The sequence below is a fragment of the Sebastes fasciatus genome, chromosome 1 (genome assembly GCF_043250625.1).
Source record: "Sebastes fasciatus isolate fSebFas1 chromosome 1, fSebFas1.pri, whole genome shotgun sequence".
In the NCBI taxonomy this organism is placed as follows: Eukaryota; Metazoa; Chordata; class Actinopteri; order Perciformes; family Sebastidae; genus Sebastes; species Sebastes fasciatus.
Window position 1 is genome coordinate 6,786,753 of NC_133795.1, and position 16,988 is coordinate 6,803,740.

Genomic DNA, 16,988 nt, shown 5'->3' on the forward strand with positions numbered 1-16,988 from the left:
CATTTCAGATGTTTTTGAATTCCAAAATATACAAATAGATTGATGGATGGTAATTAATGATATTTCTATATCATATGAAGCCATAACACTGATTCTATACATGAAATAAAGCAGACTACTTAATGGTCAAGTAAACCTATGTTCAGATAATTGCCTCTTCCATGTCTCTGGCACCCCATCAAATAATTAACAGGCCTGTATTTAACGGTGGTGCAACGGTTCAACGAGCCAACGGTTTGGTTTGTGTTGCGGTTTTTGGGTCACGGTATCGGTTCGCTTTGTTTTGCACATTAGGGAGAAGAAAAACAACCATTTCTAATGTTTTTGAAATCCAAAACATATAAATAGATTGATGGTAATGAATGATATTTCTATATTATATGAAGCCATAACACTGATTTTCCTACAAGACATAAAGCAGTCTACCTGGGGTTTCAGTAGGCAACGAATCGTTGGCATCATTGGGCAAAAAATTCCATAATAACCTTTCAGCATTTTGTAATTCAAGAGTTCTGAGAGAAAACTAGACTTCTGCACCTCCTCATGGCTCTGTTTTCAGGCTTTAGAAAATCTAGCGTGTGATGAGAGACTTTGACCAATCACAGGTCATTTCAGAGAGAGAGAGCGTTCCTATTGGCTGTGTTCCGGCTGGTGGGTGTTGTTTTGTATTTCCTCAACTGATCTCAACATGGCTGCCGGGTCACAAACGTTCTCATTTTACAGCTAAACAGTACACTACAAGATGATTCTGAACACATTTGAGGAGAGAAATAAGCATTACAGTAACAGAATATTGATTCATATTGGATCAGCGCTGCCTAGTTTGACCGTTTGATCAGTTTGTGAGTGATTGAATCGTGGCTCTCAGAGACGGCAGACTCCAGCTCGGCTCCGATTGGTTGTTTTCCTCCAGTGTGTGAAATCTTGCAGATGTCGTTAGGAGCACCGGAGGACACAGAGGCACATGATTTTTTTCAGATTACCTGTCTCATGCACTACTGTCAGGATATAGTGAGCGTTTTATAAAAAATAACTTAAGCATATTTGCTCCATTTCTACCCAGCGCAGCTTTAATAGTCAAGTAGACCTATATTCAGATATGTAATACTCTGAATAATCTGTATCTGATAGTGGTGCAACGGCTCATCAAGGCCACGGTTCGGTTTTGCGTCCCTAATTTTGAGTTATTCAATTCTTGGATCTGATCATTTGTCTTTATGTAAGGGATAATGTACAGCGGGCCGGTCATTGTTGCGAAAGAAACCCCGACAGGGCGATCGCGACGAGGTCTTGCAACGCCCTGAAGGGGTTTATTTCACAACGATGACCGGCTAGCTCAAGATTCAAGATGTTTATTGTCACACCGGTTGTACAGGTACAAACGTGTGAAATACTTTTTGCTGGGAAGCTCCATTAAAATAATAAATTATATTACATTTACATTACAATTATAAAAGGAAATACTTTATACAAGGGCATATTAAGAACATATACAGGCATATTAAGAACATATGTATTAAGAATATTTACAGTATAAGATATATTTTTGTGTAAGAATGTGTCGAATGAATTATCGATTTAAAAGTCTGATGGCCTGGGGGGAAAAAACTGTTCCTCAGTCTGCTGGTGTGAGTCCTGGGTGTCCTGTATCTCCTGCCAGAGGGCAGGAGGGAGAACAGGCTGTTGTGGGGGTGTGTCGTGTCCTTAATGACCCTCAGGGACTTCCTGAGGCACCGCTGGGTGTAAAGCTCCTGCACATTGTTAGCTGTACATTACCCCGCTTATTACACGGCTGCTTACTTAAGAAATCAACGATTTGACACAAAAACGGTCCGCCAGAGTCCGACATCAGAACTGCGTCTATAGCAACGGTCTTTTATAAAGAAATAACAGACAGTAGAACGCCGTGATTGACCAATCAGAATCTAGTATTCAACAAAGCTGTGTAATAAGAAGCAATAACACAGATTTTATACATGAAATAAAGCAGGCTACTTAACGGTCAAATAGGCCTACGTTCAGATATCCAATACTCTAAATAATCTGTATCTAATAGTGGTACAATAGTTCAACAAGCACCACGGTTCTGTTTGTACCGTCAGTGAACGGTTCGTTTTTCTACGGTTCTTTTTGCATCACTAATTTAGATTTATTCAATTCTTGTATCTGGTCAAATTGTCTTTATATTTTTTTACGCCTTGCATATAATGTGTCCCACTGAGACTCTACAGAGAAAGTCTAAGCTCGACTGACGATTAGAAGATCAGATATTGAGGACGCTTTTATATCTGTGAGGAAAACAAGTCTTCAGAATCAAATGAATAAAATGTCCTTATATAATAAAACTCATGATCATTCAAAATGAAGGAGGGAAAAAAAAAATAAGTGCATAATTTACTTGTAGGATTTTATTTGTTTTTCAACCTACAATGGAGCATAAAACTCAAATAAAACATGATCAAAAGGCTATGACAAAAGGTAAAACAGGAATAGGATGTTGACTTTACAGCTACTTACATCAAATTTCCTATCATAAAAGTGGAATAAAATGAACTGATAATTCACATTAAAATGTTACATTATTTTATCCTCAATCTTTACACAATTAAAAAAAAAATAAAAGCCTGCCTAGAATTGTAACAGATTGGTGATTTTTTTTTTTTTGGCAAAGTTGATATCCCTCACATAACCTTTCTGGGAAGAAAAACACTTTCCATTAATGACTTTAAATACATTATCATAGCATTATCTTCAAGTAACAGATGTGGGAGTTTTTCTTTTTTCTTGAAACAATTGTTAAATTAAGTTAAAATCTGATGTAGACAGAGCTATGCAGAGAGATTCAGAGGATGCTCGCGATTTAAAGGATACAAATGATTGGTTCACATTTACACTGAAAAAGAAGTCCCTGATGGAGGCTGTAAAACAAAATATTCACATTCTGCTTGCTTAAGTAAATATTGACATGGTTGCAGTATTTTCCCCCTTTGCTTTGCCCAGACATCCTCTTTCATGCTCAACATTTCAACATAGTCCAGTTTAAAATATTCACCCAAACAATTCCATGGCCGAGCTCCTCATACACACACATGCATGCGCACACACACACACACTTTAAAAGTCAAGCTCACATTTCCATTTCCTCGAAAGGCGCGTGGGTGTAGTTAAGGAATTCATTTGATTTAACTTTGTCTATCAAAATATAGAATTCATTAATAATACATGGGAGGGCTAAAATACAGAGCAAGTGAACAGAGAAAATAAAATGATACAAAGCCTTTTTTATTTTGTTTTTGCTGAATACAGTAGCTATAGGACCACAGAGTTCAAAGTTCAGGCATTGTCAGGTTTTGTCCCCGAGGTGGGAGAGAGAGAGACAAACGGTAAAAAGGTCTTTCCATTTACTGGGACTATGCCTCGATGCTCAGTTGTGGGTATAGTTCAGCCTGGATGCCTGATCTCAGATCAGATTTAGACTACCCACAACACCCTTCTGCCACTTCATCTCGTCTTACCGTGTCGTCGCCGTTTTTTTTTTCCTTCTCAAACTGTCTGAAATTCCTGATCAGGTCTGGCCATCGAGCAAAATTCAGTTAAGCTAAAAAACAAGTATCCGATAAAAAAAAAAGAGAAAGTGTATCATAGGTAAAACCACAAACTGGGATTTAAAATTCATAGTCTTCTTCTGCCATGTCGATGGCCCAGGCGAACTTCTCACGCTGGGTTTTGTTGTAGATCTTCTCAATGGGAACGGTCCACTTCTTAACCCTACGAGACAAAGAGACAGAAATCAGGGCGGACAAAGACAATTACTTACGCACATTGCTCCTCATTGTATTACATTTGTCCAACTACAAAATAAGGGGAGGGACAGCCAACCGTGATGCTTAAAAAAGGCTTTTGCAATAACCGCAAGATGGGCAAGCCAAACAAAACCGCTATGTTCACGTTTTCTCTTTTTTTTTATTCTTTGCAATGGGAGCGCCGCATTTTTTGCTACAAAAACGGCAGTAGCGTGACAAAGTGCTGAGCGTCTATTCTGCCAAATCCTACATGTAGGCTACAAGTGCTGAGCAACAACGGAGGACAGATACATGAACCGGCAGGTCCGTCCTCTCTCCCTACGTACTTCGACTTTCCCTTCATCCAGAGCAAGTACTCTACCCTTGTGCAGACATTTTGATATTCAGGATCATGGCGACCAGACGCAACCAAAGCACAGCTGAAAAACGCTGCGCCTTATTGACCTTTCTGGATTTAACAATAAAATAAAACTATTAAAACTGTCATCTTCTTTCATTCAAAAAGCAACAATATATGTTGTAATTGCCTAAAAATGAAGCTTATTTATATAACACTAAAATCAGGATAAACAAAGAATGTTGCAATAATACCGCATATCACGCTGTTGAGCCAATCATCATCACCGCAGGGGAAATTCCTTCACTGCGACAGCCCTAATGCTTAACACAAGTTCAAATGTTTTCCCAATTTTTTTTAAATATTCAAGACTATTATCTTACCAAGCCACAGAGATGCGAGGGTCCAGATAGTTGAGCTTGGAAGTGCCGAGAGCAATCTGCTTGTTCTCTTCGCGATCAGTCGCCTGCACCTCCAGCTTCATCAGCTGCTCCTCTATCCTCTCAACCGCCTTCTTCCTGGTCTCCACGGTCCTGCGGAGGAGACAAGCGGCAGACACGGTTACTGTGGTGAACTGGGCTGACCCGGGAGACAACGGTTTGTCTATAGCAAACTGTTAGATACTTACTTTTTGGATTTTTCGTCTCTCCGTACTTTGGCATCGGCCTTGGAGCTCTTCAGTTCTCTCTTTGCATCAGAGAGCTGGTCCCTTTTAGCATCAATCTAAGAAGAATTTACAGTAAATTGGTGTCAAAAATTAAACAGATTATCGTACTTGTGTAACGTTGAGAGCAACGTGGTAATTCCTTAATACTTAACAGTATGTCTGCAAGAGCTTTCTAATAATTTTGGAGGAACTGAAAAATAAAAATCTGACCAAGCTGAACGATTAATCTGACGATTATTTTCTAGATTAAATCAAATCGGTCTATAAAATGTCAGAATATGGTCTATCCCAGTTTCTTTAAGTCCATGGCGATGTCTTGAAATGTTGTTTTATCAGTCCAAAACCCAAATATATTCAGTTTAATATGATATAAATATCAGTAGAATGTTTTCATGCTGTGTACCATTATGCATTTTATTATCAACTGAAGCACTTTGGAACTACAGTTTTGCAAATTGCTATATAAATAAAGTTTATTATTATCATTATACAGTAAATATCCATATTTTGAGAGACTGAAAACAGCATTTTCCTACCATTTTTACAAGATAAATTACTTAATAACAAAATAGTTGCCGATAATTTTTCTGTCGATCGACTAATCGATTAGATGACGACTCTAGACATGACATGGAAGTCTGGAGGGGCCGGAGCACTCGTCTAAAATTGCTGTTACATCAATTTCAATACGCATCAAACTCTCTCTTGACAAAAAGACCATCTGAATTTTTCGCCACTAAATAATTTTTTGTACTGTGATGTAGAGTCAGTCATACGATGAACAAGATTCAAGCATTTGGGGGATATAAAATCTTACTTCAACTTGGCTTTAAACAATTGACGAGATGGCATTTCAATGAAACGTGAGATAAACTAAATCAGTGATTCTCAACCAACCAGGGGTACAGAGGGGAGTTCCAGTTGGTCCCCAGAAGAATGGGAAGTTTATTTTCACTATAAATTCACTACAGAAGTGAGCCCAATGTGACGAAAAGTCATAAGTGATTCTGATCATAAGTTTCACTTCCTCCACGGTAACTCTGGTCTTAATCACATCTTACAACCAAAATATTTTTACAGATGGAGGTCCCTGAAGTAAAATCTTACCAATTGGGAGTCTGTGACCTAAATGTGTATCAATTTAAGGGTCCTTGACACAAAAAAGGTTGAGAACCACTGAACTAAACTAAACTAACCTCCAAAAGAATTGTGGCTGTCAAAAAGTATTCAAAAACGCATGTTAACCTTAGTCTGCAGGTTCTGCATAGACTTCTCAAATGTCTTTGGTGGAGCCCTCTGATGGTTACACAGGATGGCCACAGCCCTGTTGGCCCTGTTGTAGGACAAGATCTTGGCTGGAATGTTCTCATCCGCTGGAGACAGAGAGACGGGGAGTAAGATGATTCATTACAGTAGACACACCCAGATGAAAAGCCTATTATTAATTACAATCGAGCAATTCAGATGTATGAGGCAGTTTACACCTTCTATTCATATCTACATGAGATTAAATCAAGCTTGAAAAAATGTGGTTTTTAGATCCTTTGACTGCCGGGGGGAGACGTACCACTTGTGAGCTGCTTCAGCTGCTGTTGTAGGGTGATTGAGGCGTTGTAGGTACGGAAGACTTTGGCAGTCAGACCGTCCATCAGCTCCTGAAGGTGCTTGTTCAGAACAGAAGTCTGGGAGGGAAACAAATATACAAAGAAATTGGTTTCTGAGTACCAAAATTTTAACAAATATTATTTAAAAAATCTTCCCAAATGAACATGTCAAAGTGACTTTTTTATGCAAAAATAAATGTATAACTTAATTAAGGATTGTATATAGTTTCGCTTACGTTCAGGCGATCAAACAGGTCATCATCGGGCTCCTTGTTCTCCATAAACAACTGAAGATTCTTAAATACCTAGAAGAGGCAGAACACTCATAAATACAGAGGCAAAGTTTGCACAGTTGAAATAAAAACAAACCTGCTGCTTTACAGTTCTTACCCTTTTCTCCACAGGGACCTTGTTGTAATAGCGGATGGAGTCTTTACCCAGGAAGTCAAACTCCACCACGTACTCTTGCCCGTCGTTCTCTGGATAGAGTTTGATGTGTTCAACTCTCAGCGAGCAGCAGCCCACGGTGTCCGCAGTCTCCCCTTCCTCCTTCTCATTACCCGCTCTCAGAGCCAGCTACAGAGCACATCAGGACAGCGGGATTAAAGCCGGCTTACAAAGACATTACCCTCACTGCGGCTAGTGTTTAAGCACCCGCTAAACCCCACTCGCGAGCTACAGTCATTGTTAAAAAGCAATTACACAACATTAAACTCCCTAAAGCTATAATACACTCCGGACAATGTCAACAGTAATCATGCACCTCACCTTGTCGATGAAGTAGAGAGCCACAGCCCTTTGTCTGATCCTCATCTCCTTAGACTTCCAGTCTTCACGGTACTGGGTTCTGATGCGGTCGACACACTTCTTCAGTCTACGAGCCGTTTCATACTTCTGCCAATCCTTCTCACCCTGCAGAAAAACAGCATGGACGAATGAGTAACTAATGAATTAGCCCAAGTTTGTGTGTAAAACATGCACAGTCACATGAACTCAAATTAGTAGCACAGTGCAGCAAGTAATGGGACGTTGCAGTCTAATTGTTTTTACATTCCAGCGGAGCAAAATCACTTTAACAGATTGTAAAAAAGGTCTTAAAAAGTCACAATTAAACCTGAGCTCTGTACAGATGATGCAACTCATAGGTGAAGTTGCCATGATATGCAGTTGTTTGACGTACACAAAGGAATGGCCAAAGACTAGGGCTGGGCGATATATCCAAAATCTTCTATCACAATATAGGTCGTTTCATATCTCGATAAGGATATACATCATAATATAGCATGTTTTCTGGTAATTAAATAAATAAATAGTCAATAAGAAATAACGATGTGGTAAAGCCTAGTTTTGTTGACTCCTGTGTGAATTAAATACTTGACAATTTAAAAGTACTGAGAATTTGTTCTCATTTATCCAAAAGGTCCGGTGTGTAGGATCTGGCAGTATCGAGCAGTGAGAAGTTTGCAACCAACAGAAGCCTCTCCTGTGTGCCAAGCGTGTTGGAGAGCTACGATGGCCTATGCGAAAACCCTAATGGCCCTCTCTAGAGTCAGTTGTAGGTCATTTGGAGCAGGAACAGTGCGCGGAGTGTGTGAACGAGGGAAATGAGAGAGCAACGGCAGCGCAAAACGTTATCGATTCCAGCCCACGCAGGAAAAGTTAAGCGTTTGGTTTGTTCGTTCTGGGCTACTGTAGAAACATGAAGGACTACGTGAAGAGGACCCGCTCCTTACGTAGATATAAACGGCTCATTCTAAGGTAACGAAAACAACGATTCTTATTTTCAGATGATTATACATCAAGGAAAACATAATCAATAATATTATATTCCATTTCTGCCAATAGATCCCCCTAAATGTTACACACTGCTCCAGTTCAGTGCAAAATGAACATGACACTTTCAAGTGAAATTATGAAGAAAAAAATTCCCATATATCCACACATTTGTTGATCGCATTGAACTGAGTGGTAACGTAGAGTGTGATGTAAAAACAAAACCGCAAAGCAAACAATAATTCCCTCAAAATAGTTCACATCAGATTTTCTGAGAAATTTGAGTTAGTATGTGCTTGTTATTATCAATTAAGACGTTTAATGTAATTGTGTATCACTATATGTGATTTAATCATGATCTGATTCCACTGAAAGATGATAAATTATTTAATTAAAGACCTAATTATAAACCAAGTCTACAACTCAGCCCACCTTGATCCTAGAGCTGGGGTTCAGCATGATGTACTTGATGGAGCCTTGAATGTTCTCCGTCCACGACACCAGCCAAGTCACCTTGTTGTCATGACGAACCTCTTTCCACTTAGTGCCTGGAGGAGGATCCGGGTGCTTGGAGTCCCTACGAGGAGCACATTAATAAAACATTTAATGATTATGTGCACTTAAAAAACAACCACTCACCAGCATTGAAAAAAAAAAAAAAACTTCACTCACTTGCTGCAGTTGACGATGATGTCTCTAGGCCTGATGCGCCGTTTGAGCATGCCCATCTTAGGATGGTCTCCACGACCGCGGAACAGGCCCGGAGGCTCAATGCGGAAGTTAGCGATACGCTCCCTGTGGTTGTCCATGATGCAGAAGCCGTACTCCTGCAAGAGCCGCTCATTCTCCTCCTTTATTTTCTACAAAGGGCAGTAAAGAAAAAAAAACACATCAGGGGCCGTATTCATAAAATGTTGCTCCTGGTGATGATTTTCTTTTTTATTTCTTAGAATTCTGATGTTTTCTAAAAAGTTCCCATTACAGTTTAGATCCTCATAAAGATAAGTTTAAAGATAAGGGTATTTGCTAAGCATCTTAGACCTTTAAAGAGCGTGAAAAGGTGAAAAACTGTTATGCGTAAAGAGTGCAACTGGTGAGTTAATGAAATAGATTATATACTAAAATTATCAGCATGGTAAATAAATGTAAGCAAACAGATATAACTACCAGCTTGTGAATAGGATACTGCACAAATAGGCCTGTGTTAAGTATGGCTTACAATTTATAAAACAGATGTTCATTACATGAAATGGTATTCATATTAACACGTCTTAATAGACACTGAATTCTATGCATGCATTTCTATTACTCCTGTGTCCTCTTTTAAAAAACTCATTTTTATAAAGTGTTTTTTAATTAGACATTGAATAAAAGCATAAAAGAAACTCCTTGGCTGCATTGCACTAATTTGTAATTGCACGGTGTACTTTCTGTTTTTTATGTTTCTGAAGCACATTGTAAATTTGTTTTCAAAAAGTGCTATATAAATAAAGATTATTATTATCGTTAGGCCTATCGATTTCCAATCACACCCTTTTAAAAAGAATGTGTCATACCTAGCAAAGGGGACAACCACACCTCCTCAATATGACTGCATTCACACCAGATCAGGCGTTGCACCGAGGTTCGGGGAGAGTCACTTTAATGGCCCATTAACTGTGACGATTAACGCCTTTGTTCCCTCGTGACAGGGTTGTACAGCTCTGGATAGCCGGTTATGTAATTGACCACAGCAGCGTCTCCAAAAAGTTGATTTCGGTTCAACTTTTCTGCCGCAGGCCGCTGCCCTTTTTTTCCTTCTTCTTTAAACGGCACCCCCTGCGGCCGCCGCAGCCCATTCAAAATGAAGGGGATAACCTGTGTTTTGGCCACAGCCCAAGGTAAAGGTTTATGTCCCTTCCTTGCTCAGAGTTGCTCTGAGAAGTTTCCTAAATCACTCCTAAGCTATAGGACTCCTTGCTAGAGAGGTTAGGAGCTCCAAGTTAAAAGCTCTCTTAGCATATTCTCAGAGTGTTTGTGAATAAGGCCACAGAACGCCGTCTCAATCAATCACTACAATTTGAATAGTGTCAATTTTTTACTGCACCTACTGTGAGTCAAAACATGGAAGTTAAAATGGGGCGGATACTTTTTCCTGTATTGTATTTAAATGTGTCAACTTGACTTGTGACACACTGCCATAAAGTAATTTGGTTGTTTTGTACCAGGATATAATAGTTTTGAAATTTCAATTAGTTTTTATTTTAGTTTTGACTTTTCAATTTAGATTAGTTTCAGTTTTTCAGAAAGTTTAGTTTTTGTATATTTAGTTTGTTTTTGTTACGGCCAGGTATAATGTCTCAATCTTCATAAATTTACATTCATTTTTATATTTTATTTTTATTAGTTTACCATACAATATCATTTCAGTTTAGTTTTAGTTTACTTTCGTTTACCATAACAACCCTGGTAACATGGTTGAATGGTTGCCGTTCCAAAGAATTTCTTTTTTTTGAGTTATCAATTTAATCAGATCCTAAACTGTCAAAAAATGTGGGATCAGGGAATATTCGATTTGGGCCAAGGGCTGACTAGCATTTTATTAATCACAAAACAACCATGTGATTAAATAAAAACCAACACGGTGACATTGTCGGACCAATGTTTTCAGTTAAATCACCCAGTTTTGATGCATGTAGTTAGTTTACCAATTTCTGATCCTTTGTCATGGCCTTCCTGGCTTCAGACTGTGCCTTGAAGTATTCACTCATCTCGGTGAAGTTGCACTTCTTCAGGTCCGTCAGCTTACCCTTTTCCTCTGAAGACATTTCCTGCATCAGCAAAAACATGGTACACTCAAAAATGGAAATCTTTGAACAGTTGCTCCAAACAGATTTCTTCACAAAGGTGCATTTCCTTCCTACCTTCCTCCAATCTTTAAAGAAGTTTTTGCGGAAGATATCCTTTGTGGTGTACTCGTGGTCCAGCATTTTGGCAAAGAACGTGGCAACCTCTTCTGCCTCTGGGCTGAGCTTCATGTGCTTACCTAAAATGTGAAAAAAAAATGGGTGTGTTTTATCCATCACTGACATGCCATCACGTGGCTCAACAGTTATAGCCCTCGACTGATTTCAATCTCACCATCATAGTAAAATTTGACATGACTAGGAAGAGGATCGTACGGCGGTGCAAACACGGGCCCTTGGTGTTCCAGGAACTTCCATTTGGAACCGTCTGTGGATCTCTCTTCTTCCCACCTGGAATCAAATAATTACATCCAATAAAGCATTTGAGAATACCAGAGAAAGAAATCATTACTTGATCCAACAATAACACACAATACATCCACACTTCACCATGTTCATAAGCATGTAGGTATCGTAAGGCTGGCGTGAATAACTCACCATTTCCACTTCTCCTCTGGCTCTTTCTTTGCTTTCTTTTTTCCAGTAAGGACTCCTTTTTTGTTTCTCGTGTTTTTGGGCTTAATGTCCTAAAAAAAGGGAAGTGAAACTATGAGTTACTTCGCTCACAGGTTGGCACAATAAAATGTCAGTGACTACACTAAAGACTGAGACTCAAGCCTCCCCTATTCTTCAGGTGCTCCCTTATTTTGTGCTTTCCAAAATATATTGGGAGAAAATGGGGACTTTGCTTACCTCAACTTCTTGTTTCCTTTTCTTGACCTGCTTGTCATTTTCAATCTTAATTTTTTTGGGCTTGAATTCAGAGCTGAAAAACAAACTTGTGTTACAAATTTGGTCACGGACAACTATACAAAAAACACTGAACACTATGAAATAGACACATGGAAGACATACAAAGAAGTCTAATCACAAAGGCCACTCACTCATTATCATTATCCCGTTCTCTTTTTAGAGACTTCTCTTGTTTAGGAGAGTGGTAAAAATCATTCACGGGCTCAGACTTCACTTGTGGAGGGCTGCAAAAGAAAATGCATTTAAACAAATATCAGAAATGGCTCCATCCCTCTACAAATGCATCTGCTGGTAGCATAAATATAGTAGTCAAGTGAAATGTGGAGTCCAGACATACCTGGCAAAGCCGTTCTCTTTTTCCTTTTTGATTTTACCGTCCGGGGTCTTCAACTGAAAAAGGTTGACACAAAAGTTGTTATGGGTTGGTTGGTTCCGAGTGGGAGAAGTAAGAGCATCTAAAAGGTTTATCTACTGAGGACTCAGAAGCCATTGCATAACACTGTATGATAGGAGTGACCAGGAATCTGTCTGATATTATACACCAGTTGCCCTCAACGTTAACCATATTTGCAGCCCAATTCAGTATAATTTTTTTTATAAGTTTAGCAAGGGCAGTACCAAACCAAATTCTGCCATAATACAAGCACAGTTGTCGAGCTGCTTGACGCATCTGGAACTATGTGGAACTAAAAAAAAAAGGCCACACATGTTGTTCTCCATTTTCTCTTTGTTTTTGATCATTTCTATGTCCCGGCTGAAAGGACAGATTTGTCAACTCCAGATGCAAACAAACGGGAACAAGTTGTACATTTTGTTTGTGGTTTAAATAGCTGCAGGCCATGAACATGAGTGTAGGATTTGACGGAGCTTAATATTGCAGAATGATTCATAATGATGAACCCTAAAAATCGCAACATTACATGCACAACCACATGTGCCTTCTTCCATGAATTATGTGCATGGTAATTCACCTTCTTCTCCTTGTGCTTGTCCTTGTATTTGTCTGCGCTGCCATCTTTGTGCTTCATCCTTTCCTTCTCCTTGTCTCTGTGTTTTTTGTCAGACAAGTCCTTGTGATCGCTAGAATTAAAATAAATGGAAAATTATTTTAAGCCGTTTCACCTTCCACTATTCAATACAGAAAATACTGCTGTGATCAAATGGTATGTCTTGTCCAATTTGAGCAGATACCATCAGAAACATGCATTTATGAAGAGTCTGGAGAGGAACATGAAACATACCTGTTGCCATGCTTTGATTTCTCCCGTTCCTTATCCTTCTTGTGGTCCTTATGTTTGTGTTCCTTCTCCTTATGCTTGTCTTTATGCTTGTGAGAGTCTGAGAAGAAAACAGTGTCACATTAAAAAGTGTAAGATATTGACTGAAACAATCCAACAATGGATTGAATAAATCATAGGATTGATGTGTACAAGATCTACCAAATTGCAATAGTATGATCATTATGATTCAATACACAAGTGGCAAAGAGGAACAAAGGTGCTAATGTGGACAGGCTGTGTGTAAGACAATCTTAGGGAACACTCACATTAGTTGTTCCACGTAAAAAATGTGAATTAAATTGCTCGACACAAGGTCTGATCATGCACCACAATCTGAATGTCATGCAGAATGTAGACTGGAAGTGTATTACACAGTAGCACAGCACCACCTACTGCCCACATGAGCATCATTGTTTATGAGATAATATAAAACAACAGACAGGTTGAAACATGCCAGTAAAAAGTAGGCTTTCACCCACTTTAATATGTAAAGCAGCGCAGGAAAGAAATCGTCTTAGTGCGGGAAAAAACATCTAAACCAGAGAGCTAACACCCAAACTTTGACATCAAACACCAAATCAAGTCTACATGCTTTAAGGTATGCTTTTAGCATTAGACCCAGTCACCAGCTGAGCCGACAGCCTAGTCTACCTATTCCCCTCGTATGCCAGCATAGGACAAACCAGCAGCATACATGTTCATGCTGAAATGGTTTGATTCAGCGAGCGATTTGCACTCAAAAGAATCACTAAACCCAAAACAGACTTGGAGCTTCACTTTGTTACATTTATCACTGTAAAACTAGTTTTGATCATCCAGTGTTTGAAGACGAGAGTTGATTTGTGCCGTCCTCACAGCTCTTAACCAAGTCACTGTAATACAACAATGAACGAGATCTTGTGCACTCCACTACACACTGAAGACAAACTATACTGATCATATCTGACACACTTTTGGTCGAGACACCACTCTACAGTTCATATCGGAAAGATGAAGTACGAATGTACAGAATAGATGACTGATGCGACTGACTAGCGAACAAGTTGTGCTAAACCACACAAAATGTATGCATAAAGTACATTTTGTGCTAGTAAATGGTTGGAAGCGCTGAGAAATTACAAGGCCAAGGCCCATCATTTTCCACAGCAAATGTACATCCAACTTAAAATGGTCAACTTTCTCCTAGCATGTGGGAATGCTGACTCGCTATAGCTATAATAAAATATAACTTAAAGCTATGAAAAAGCTTTTACGATCATGTGTAAAAAAAAGTAAGACTCTTCCTGGTCACTATGTGGGATCTTAATGAAGCCCTTTGCATTTCTCTGGTGAAATCTCTGGTGCCTTGTATGCTTGATGTAGGCAGAAAAATCATAATAGCATTAAAAACTCCAAAAACTCTATACTTTTAAGATATTATCAAGCTGCTCTAATATCCAATAACTCATCTTAACTTGTGTGATGATGAAATAAAGTTGATGAAATGATGTGTTGACTGATCCAACTTAAAATGGTCAACTTTCTCCTAGCATGTGGAAATGCTGACTCCCTAAAGCTATAATAAAATATAACTTAAAGCTATGAAAAAGCTTTTACGATCGTGTATATAAAAAGTAAGACTACGTGGGATCTTAATGAAGCCCTTCGCATTTCTCCTCCTCCACACACAGCCATCACAGCCTGGGTTCAGCTTGCAGTAGTTACGTGTTTAGAGAGTGTACCATAGAAGTTAGTCCTTCTTTCATATTTCTTGGTATTAATATGGGTGGTGCCTTGTACGTTTGATATTAGGCAGAAAAATCATAATAGCATTAAAAACTCCAAAAACACCATAACTTTATACTTATATATTATCATGCTGCTCTAATATCCAATAACTTATGTGATGATGAAATTGAGTTGATGACATGATGTGTTGACTGATCCAACTTAAAATGGTCAACTTTCTCCTAGCATGTGGAAATGCTGACTCCCTAAAGCTATAATAAAATATAACTTGAAGGCTATGAAATAGCTTTTCAAACAAAATGTAGATTTCGTGGTATTAATATGGGTGGTGCCTTGTATGTTTGATATAGAAAGAAAAATCATAATAGCATTAAAAACTCCATAAAATCCAATAATTCATCTTAACTTAAATAAAGTTGATGACATGATGTGTTGACTGTTGAAATGTACATCCAACTTAAAATGGTCAACTTTCTCCTAGCATGTGGGAATGCTGACTCGCTATAGCTATAATAAAATATAACTTAAAGCTATGGAAAAGCTTTTACTATCATGTATATAAAGAGTAAGACTACATGGGATCTTAATGAAGCCCTTTGCATTTCTCTGGTGAATTCTCTGGTGCCTTGTATGCTTGATATAGGCAGAAAAATCATAATAGCATTAAAAACTCCAAAAAGAAAACATACTTTATACTTTTAGGATATTATAAAACTGCTCTAATATCCAATAACTCCTCTTAACTTAAATAAAGTTGATGACATGATGTGTTGACTGTTGAAATGTACATCCAACTTAAAAAAGGTCAACTTTCTCCTAGCATGTGGGAATGCTGACTCGCTATAAGCTATAATAAAATATAACTTAAAGCTATGGAAAAGCTTTTCCTATCATGTATATAAAGAGTAAGACTACGTGGGATCTTCTTAATGAAGCCCTATGCCTCCTCATGTCTCCTCCACGCAGCCCGGTTGAGCAGCAGCAGCAGCAGCAGCAGTAACAGTCAGTCAGTCAGTCAGGCAGTCAGGCCGCTGCACTCACACAGAGAAAAAGAAAATGGCGCAGAGACTAAGTCCTCAACCCCCAAACCCTCACTTTCAGGTCCCAAATACGGCACTAAAACACCACCAACAATAACATCTAATATCATAAACTGATAAAACACCTCGAGGTGTGTGCAAATACCGACTCCAATGGAGAAAATAGCAGCTGGAAAAGCTTTTATTAGACCTCCCTTTTGAACAATAGGCGCTTGAGAGTGAGACAGAGGACTTAGTCTCTGGACGCCATTTCTGTCCTCTACTGAGAAACTAACCCGAAACGTTTCACTAGATCAGAGAAGACACCGATACCACATCCTTTAGAAACTTATCACAAACTTACCATTAAAACGAGAGCCACCGTCAATCTGTAAAAAACACAAAACACGTGGATGTTTAATATAAATAAAGAGGCTAACTAGTAACTAGCCAGCTAACTAACTTTGAACTTGCCTGGATGGCTAATGCGAGTTAGCTAAGTAGCATGCTAAAGGGCTAGCATGCTAGATAGCGCTGCTAGCATGCTAGCTAAAGGTTAGCATGCTACGCTGGTTGGTAACGGCAGTTGACACTGAAGCCGCTACGGTTAGCACAAGCTAACACCGTTAGCTAACACCACATTACCCGACTTTGTGTTTGACTTAATGCCTTCACACTCACACATTGAAGCTAATTAGACAGTATATCTTAGTTGAATACAAATAAAGCTTTAATTAGACGTGCCAAGAAGCTTTTAACAATCAAATTAGTTGGTTTAAACGTTACAAACAGTCGGCTAACGCGCGGCTAGCATCATCACTCACAGTTAGCCAAGTTATCTGCTCACTACAAGCTGGTTTTATCTGGTTTTATTTGTCCCTGTTGGTGACATTACCTGGTCCTCGCTGTGGGAATGGTCCCCACTCATTTCCTAATCGCTGTTTGATTGGAAAGATCAGAAATAAAAGAGTAAAAGTGGTGTAAAAGGTTTACTTCCCACACACAGACAGACCGGTGAGCAGAAGCAGCAGAATGAAGACAAGGCTCAGTTGTGTAAGAGCTTTAAGTCCCGATTGTAC

At 38.9% G+C, this 16,988-nt stretch overlaps 1 protein-coding gene across 1 annotated transcript; it reads right to left on the bottom strand.

Moving 5' to 3' along the window:
• Nucleotides 1-2,393: 2,393 nt before the first annotated feature.
• Nucleotides 2,394-16,988, bottom strand: top1a (DNA topoisomerase Ia). Its single transcript, XM_074658796.1, has 21 exons — nt 16,805-16,988; nt 16,274-16,298; nt 13,124-13,220; nt 12,854-12,962; nt 12,220-12,272; nt 12,014-12,106; nt 11,823-11,895; nt 11,568-11,656; nt 11,305-11,420; nt 11,088-11,209; nt 10,872-10,994; nt 8,857-9,044; nt 8,617-8,761; nt 7,180-7,323; nt 6,802-6,987; nt 6,648-6,716; nt 6,375-6,489; nt 6,053-6,180; nt 4,769-4,863; nt 4,524-4,673; nt 2,394-3,768 (listed from the first exon to the last, which is right to left on the bottom strand). The coding sequence occupies exons 1-21, from the start codon at nt 16,835-16,837 to the stop codon at nt 3,666-3,668; spliced, it is 2,256 nt and encodes a 751-aa protein (XP_074514897.1). The 5' UTR covers nt 16,838-16,988; the 3' UTR covers nt 2,394-3,665.

Excerpts from the sequence above, each read along its gene's own strand:
- top1a (XM_074658796.1), bottom strand. The coding sequence starts at position 16,837 with ATGAGTGGGGACCATTCCCACAGCGAGGACCAG. Across the intron at positions 11,896-12,013 it reads GAACGGGATAATGATAATGA|CTCTGAATTCAAGCCCAAAA; the intron begins GTGAGTGGCCTT and ends TTTGTTTTTCAG. Across the intron at positions 7,324-8,616 it reads ACCCCAGCTCTAGGATCAAG|GGTGAGAAGGATTGGCAGAA; the intron begins GTGGGCTGAGTT and ends GTTTTTCTGCAG.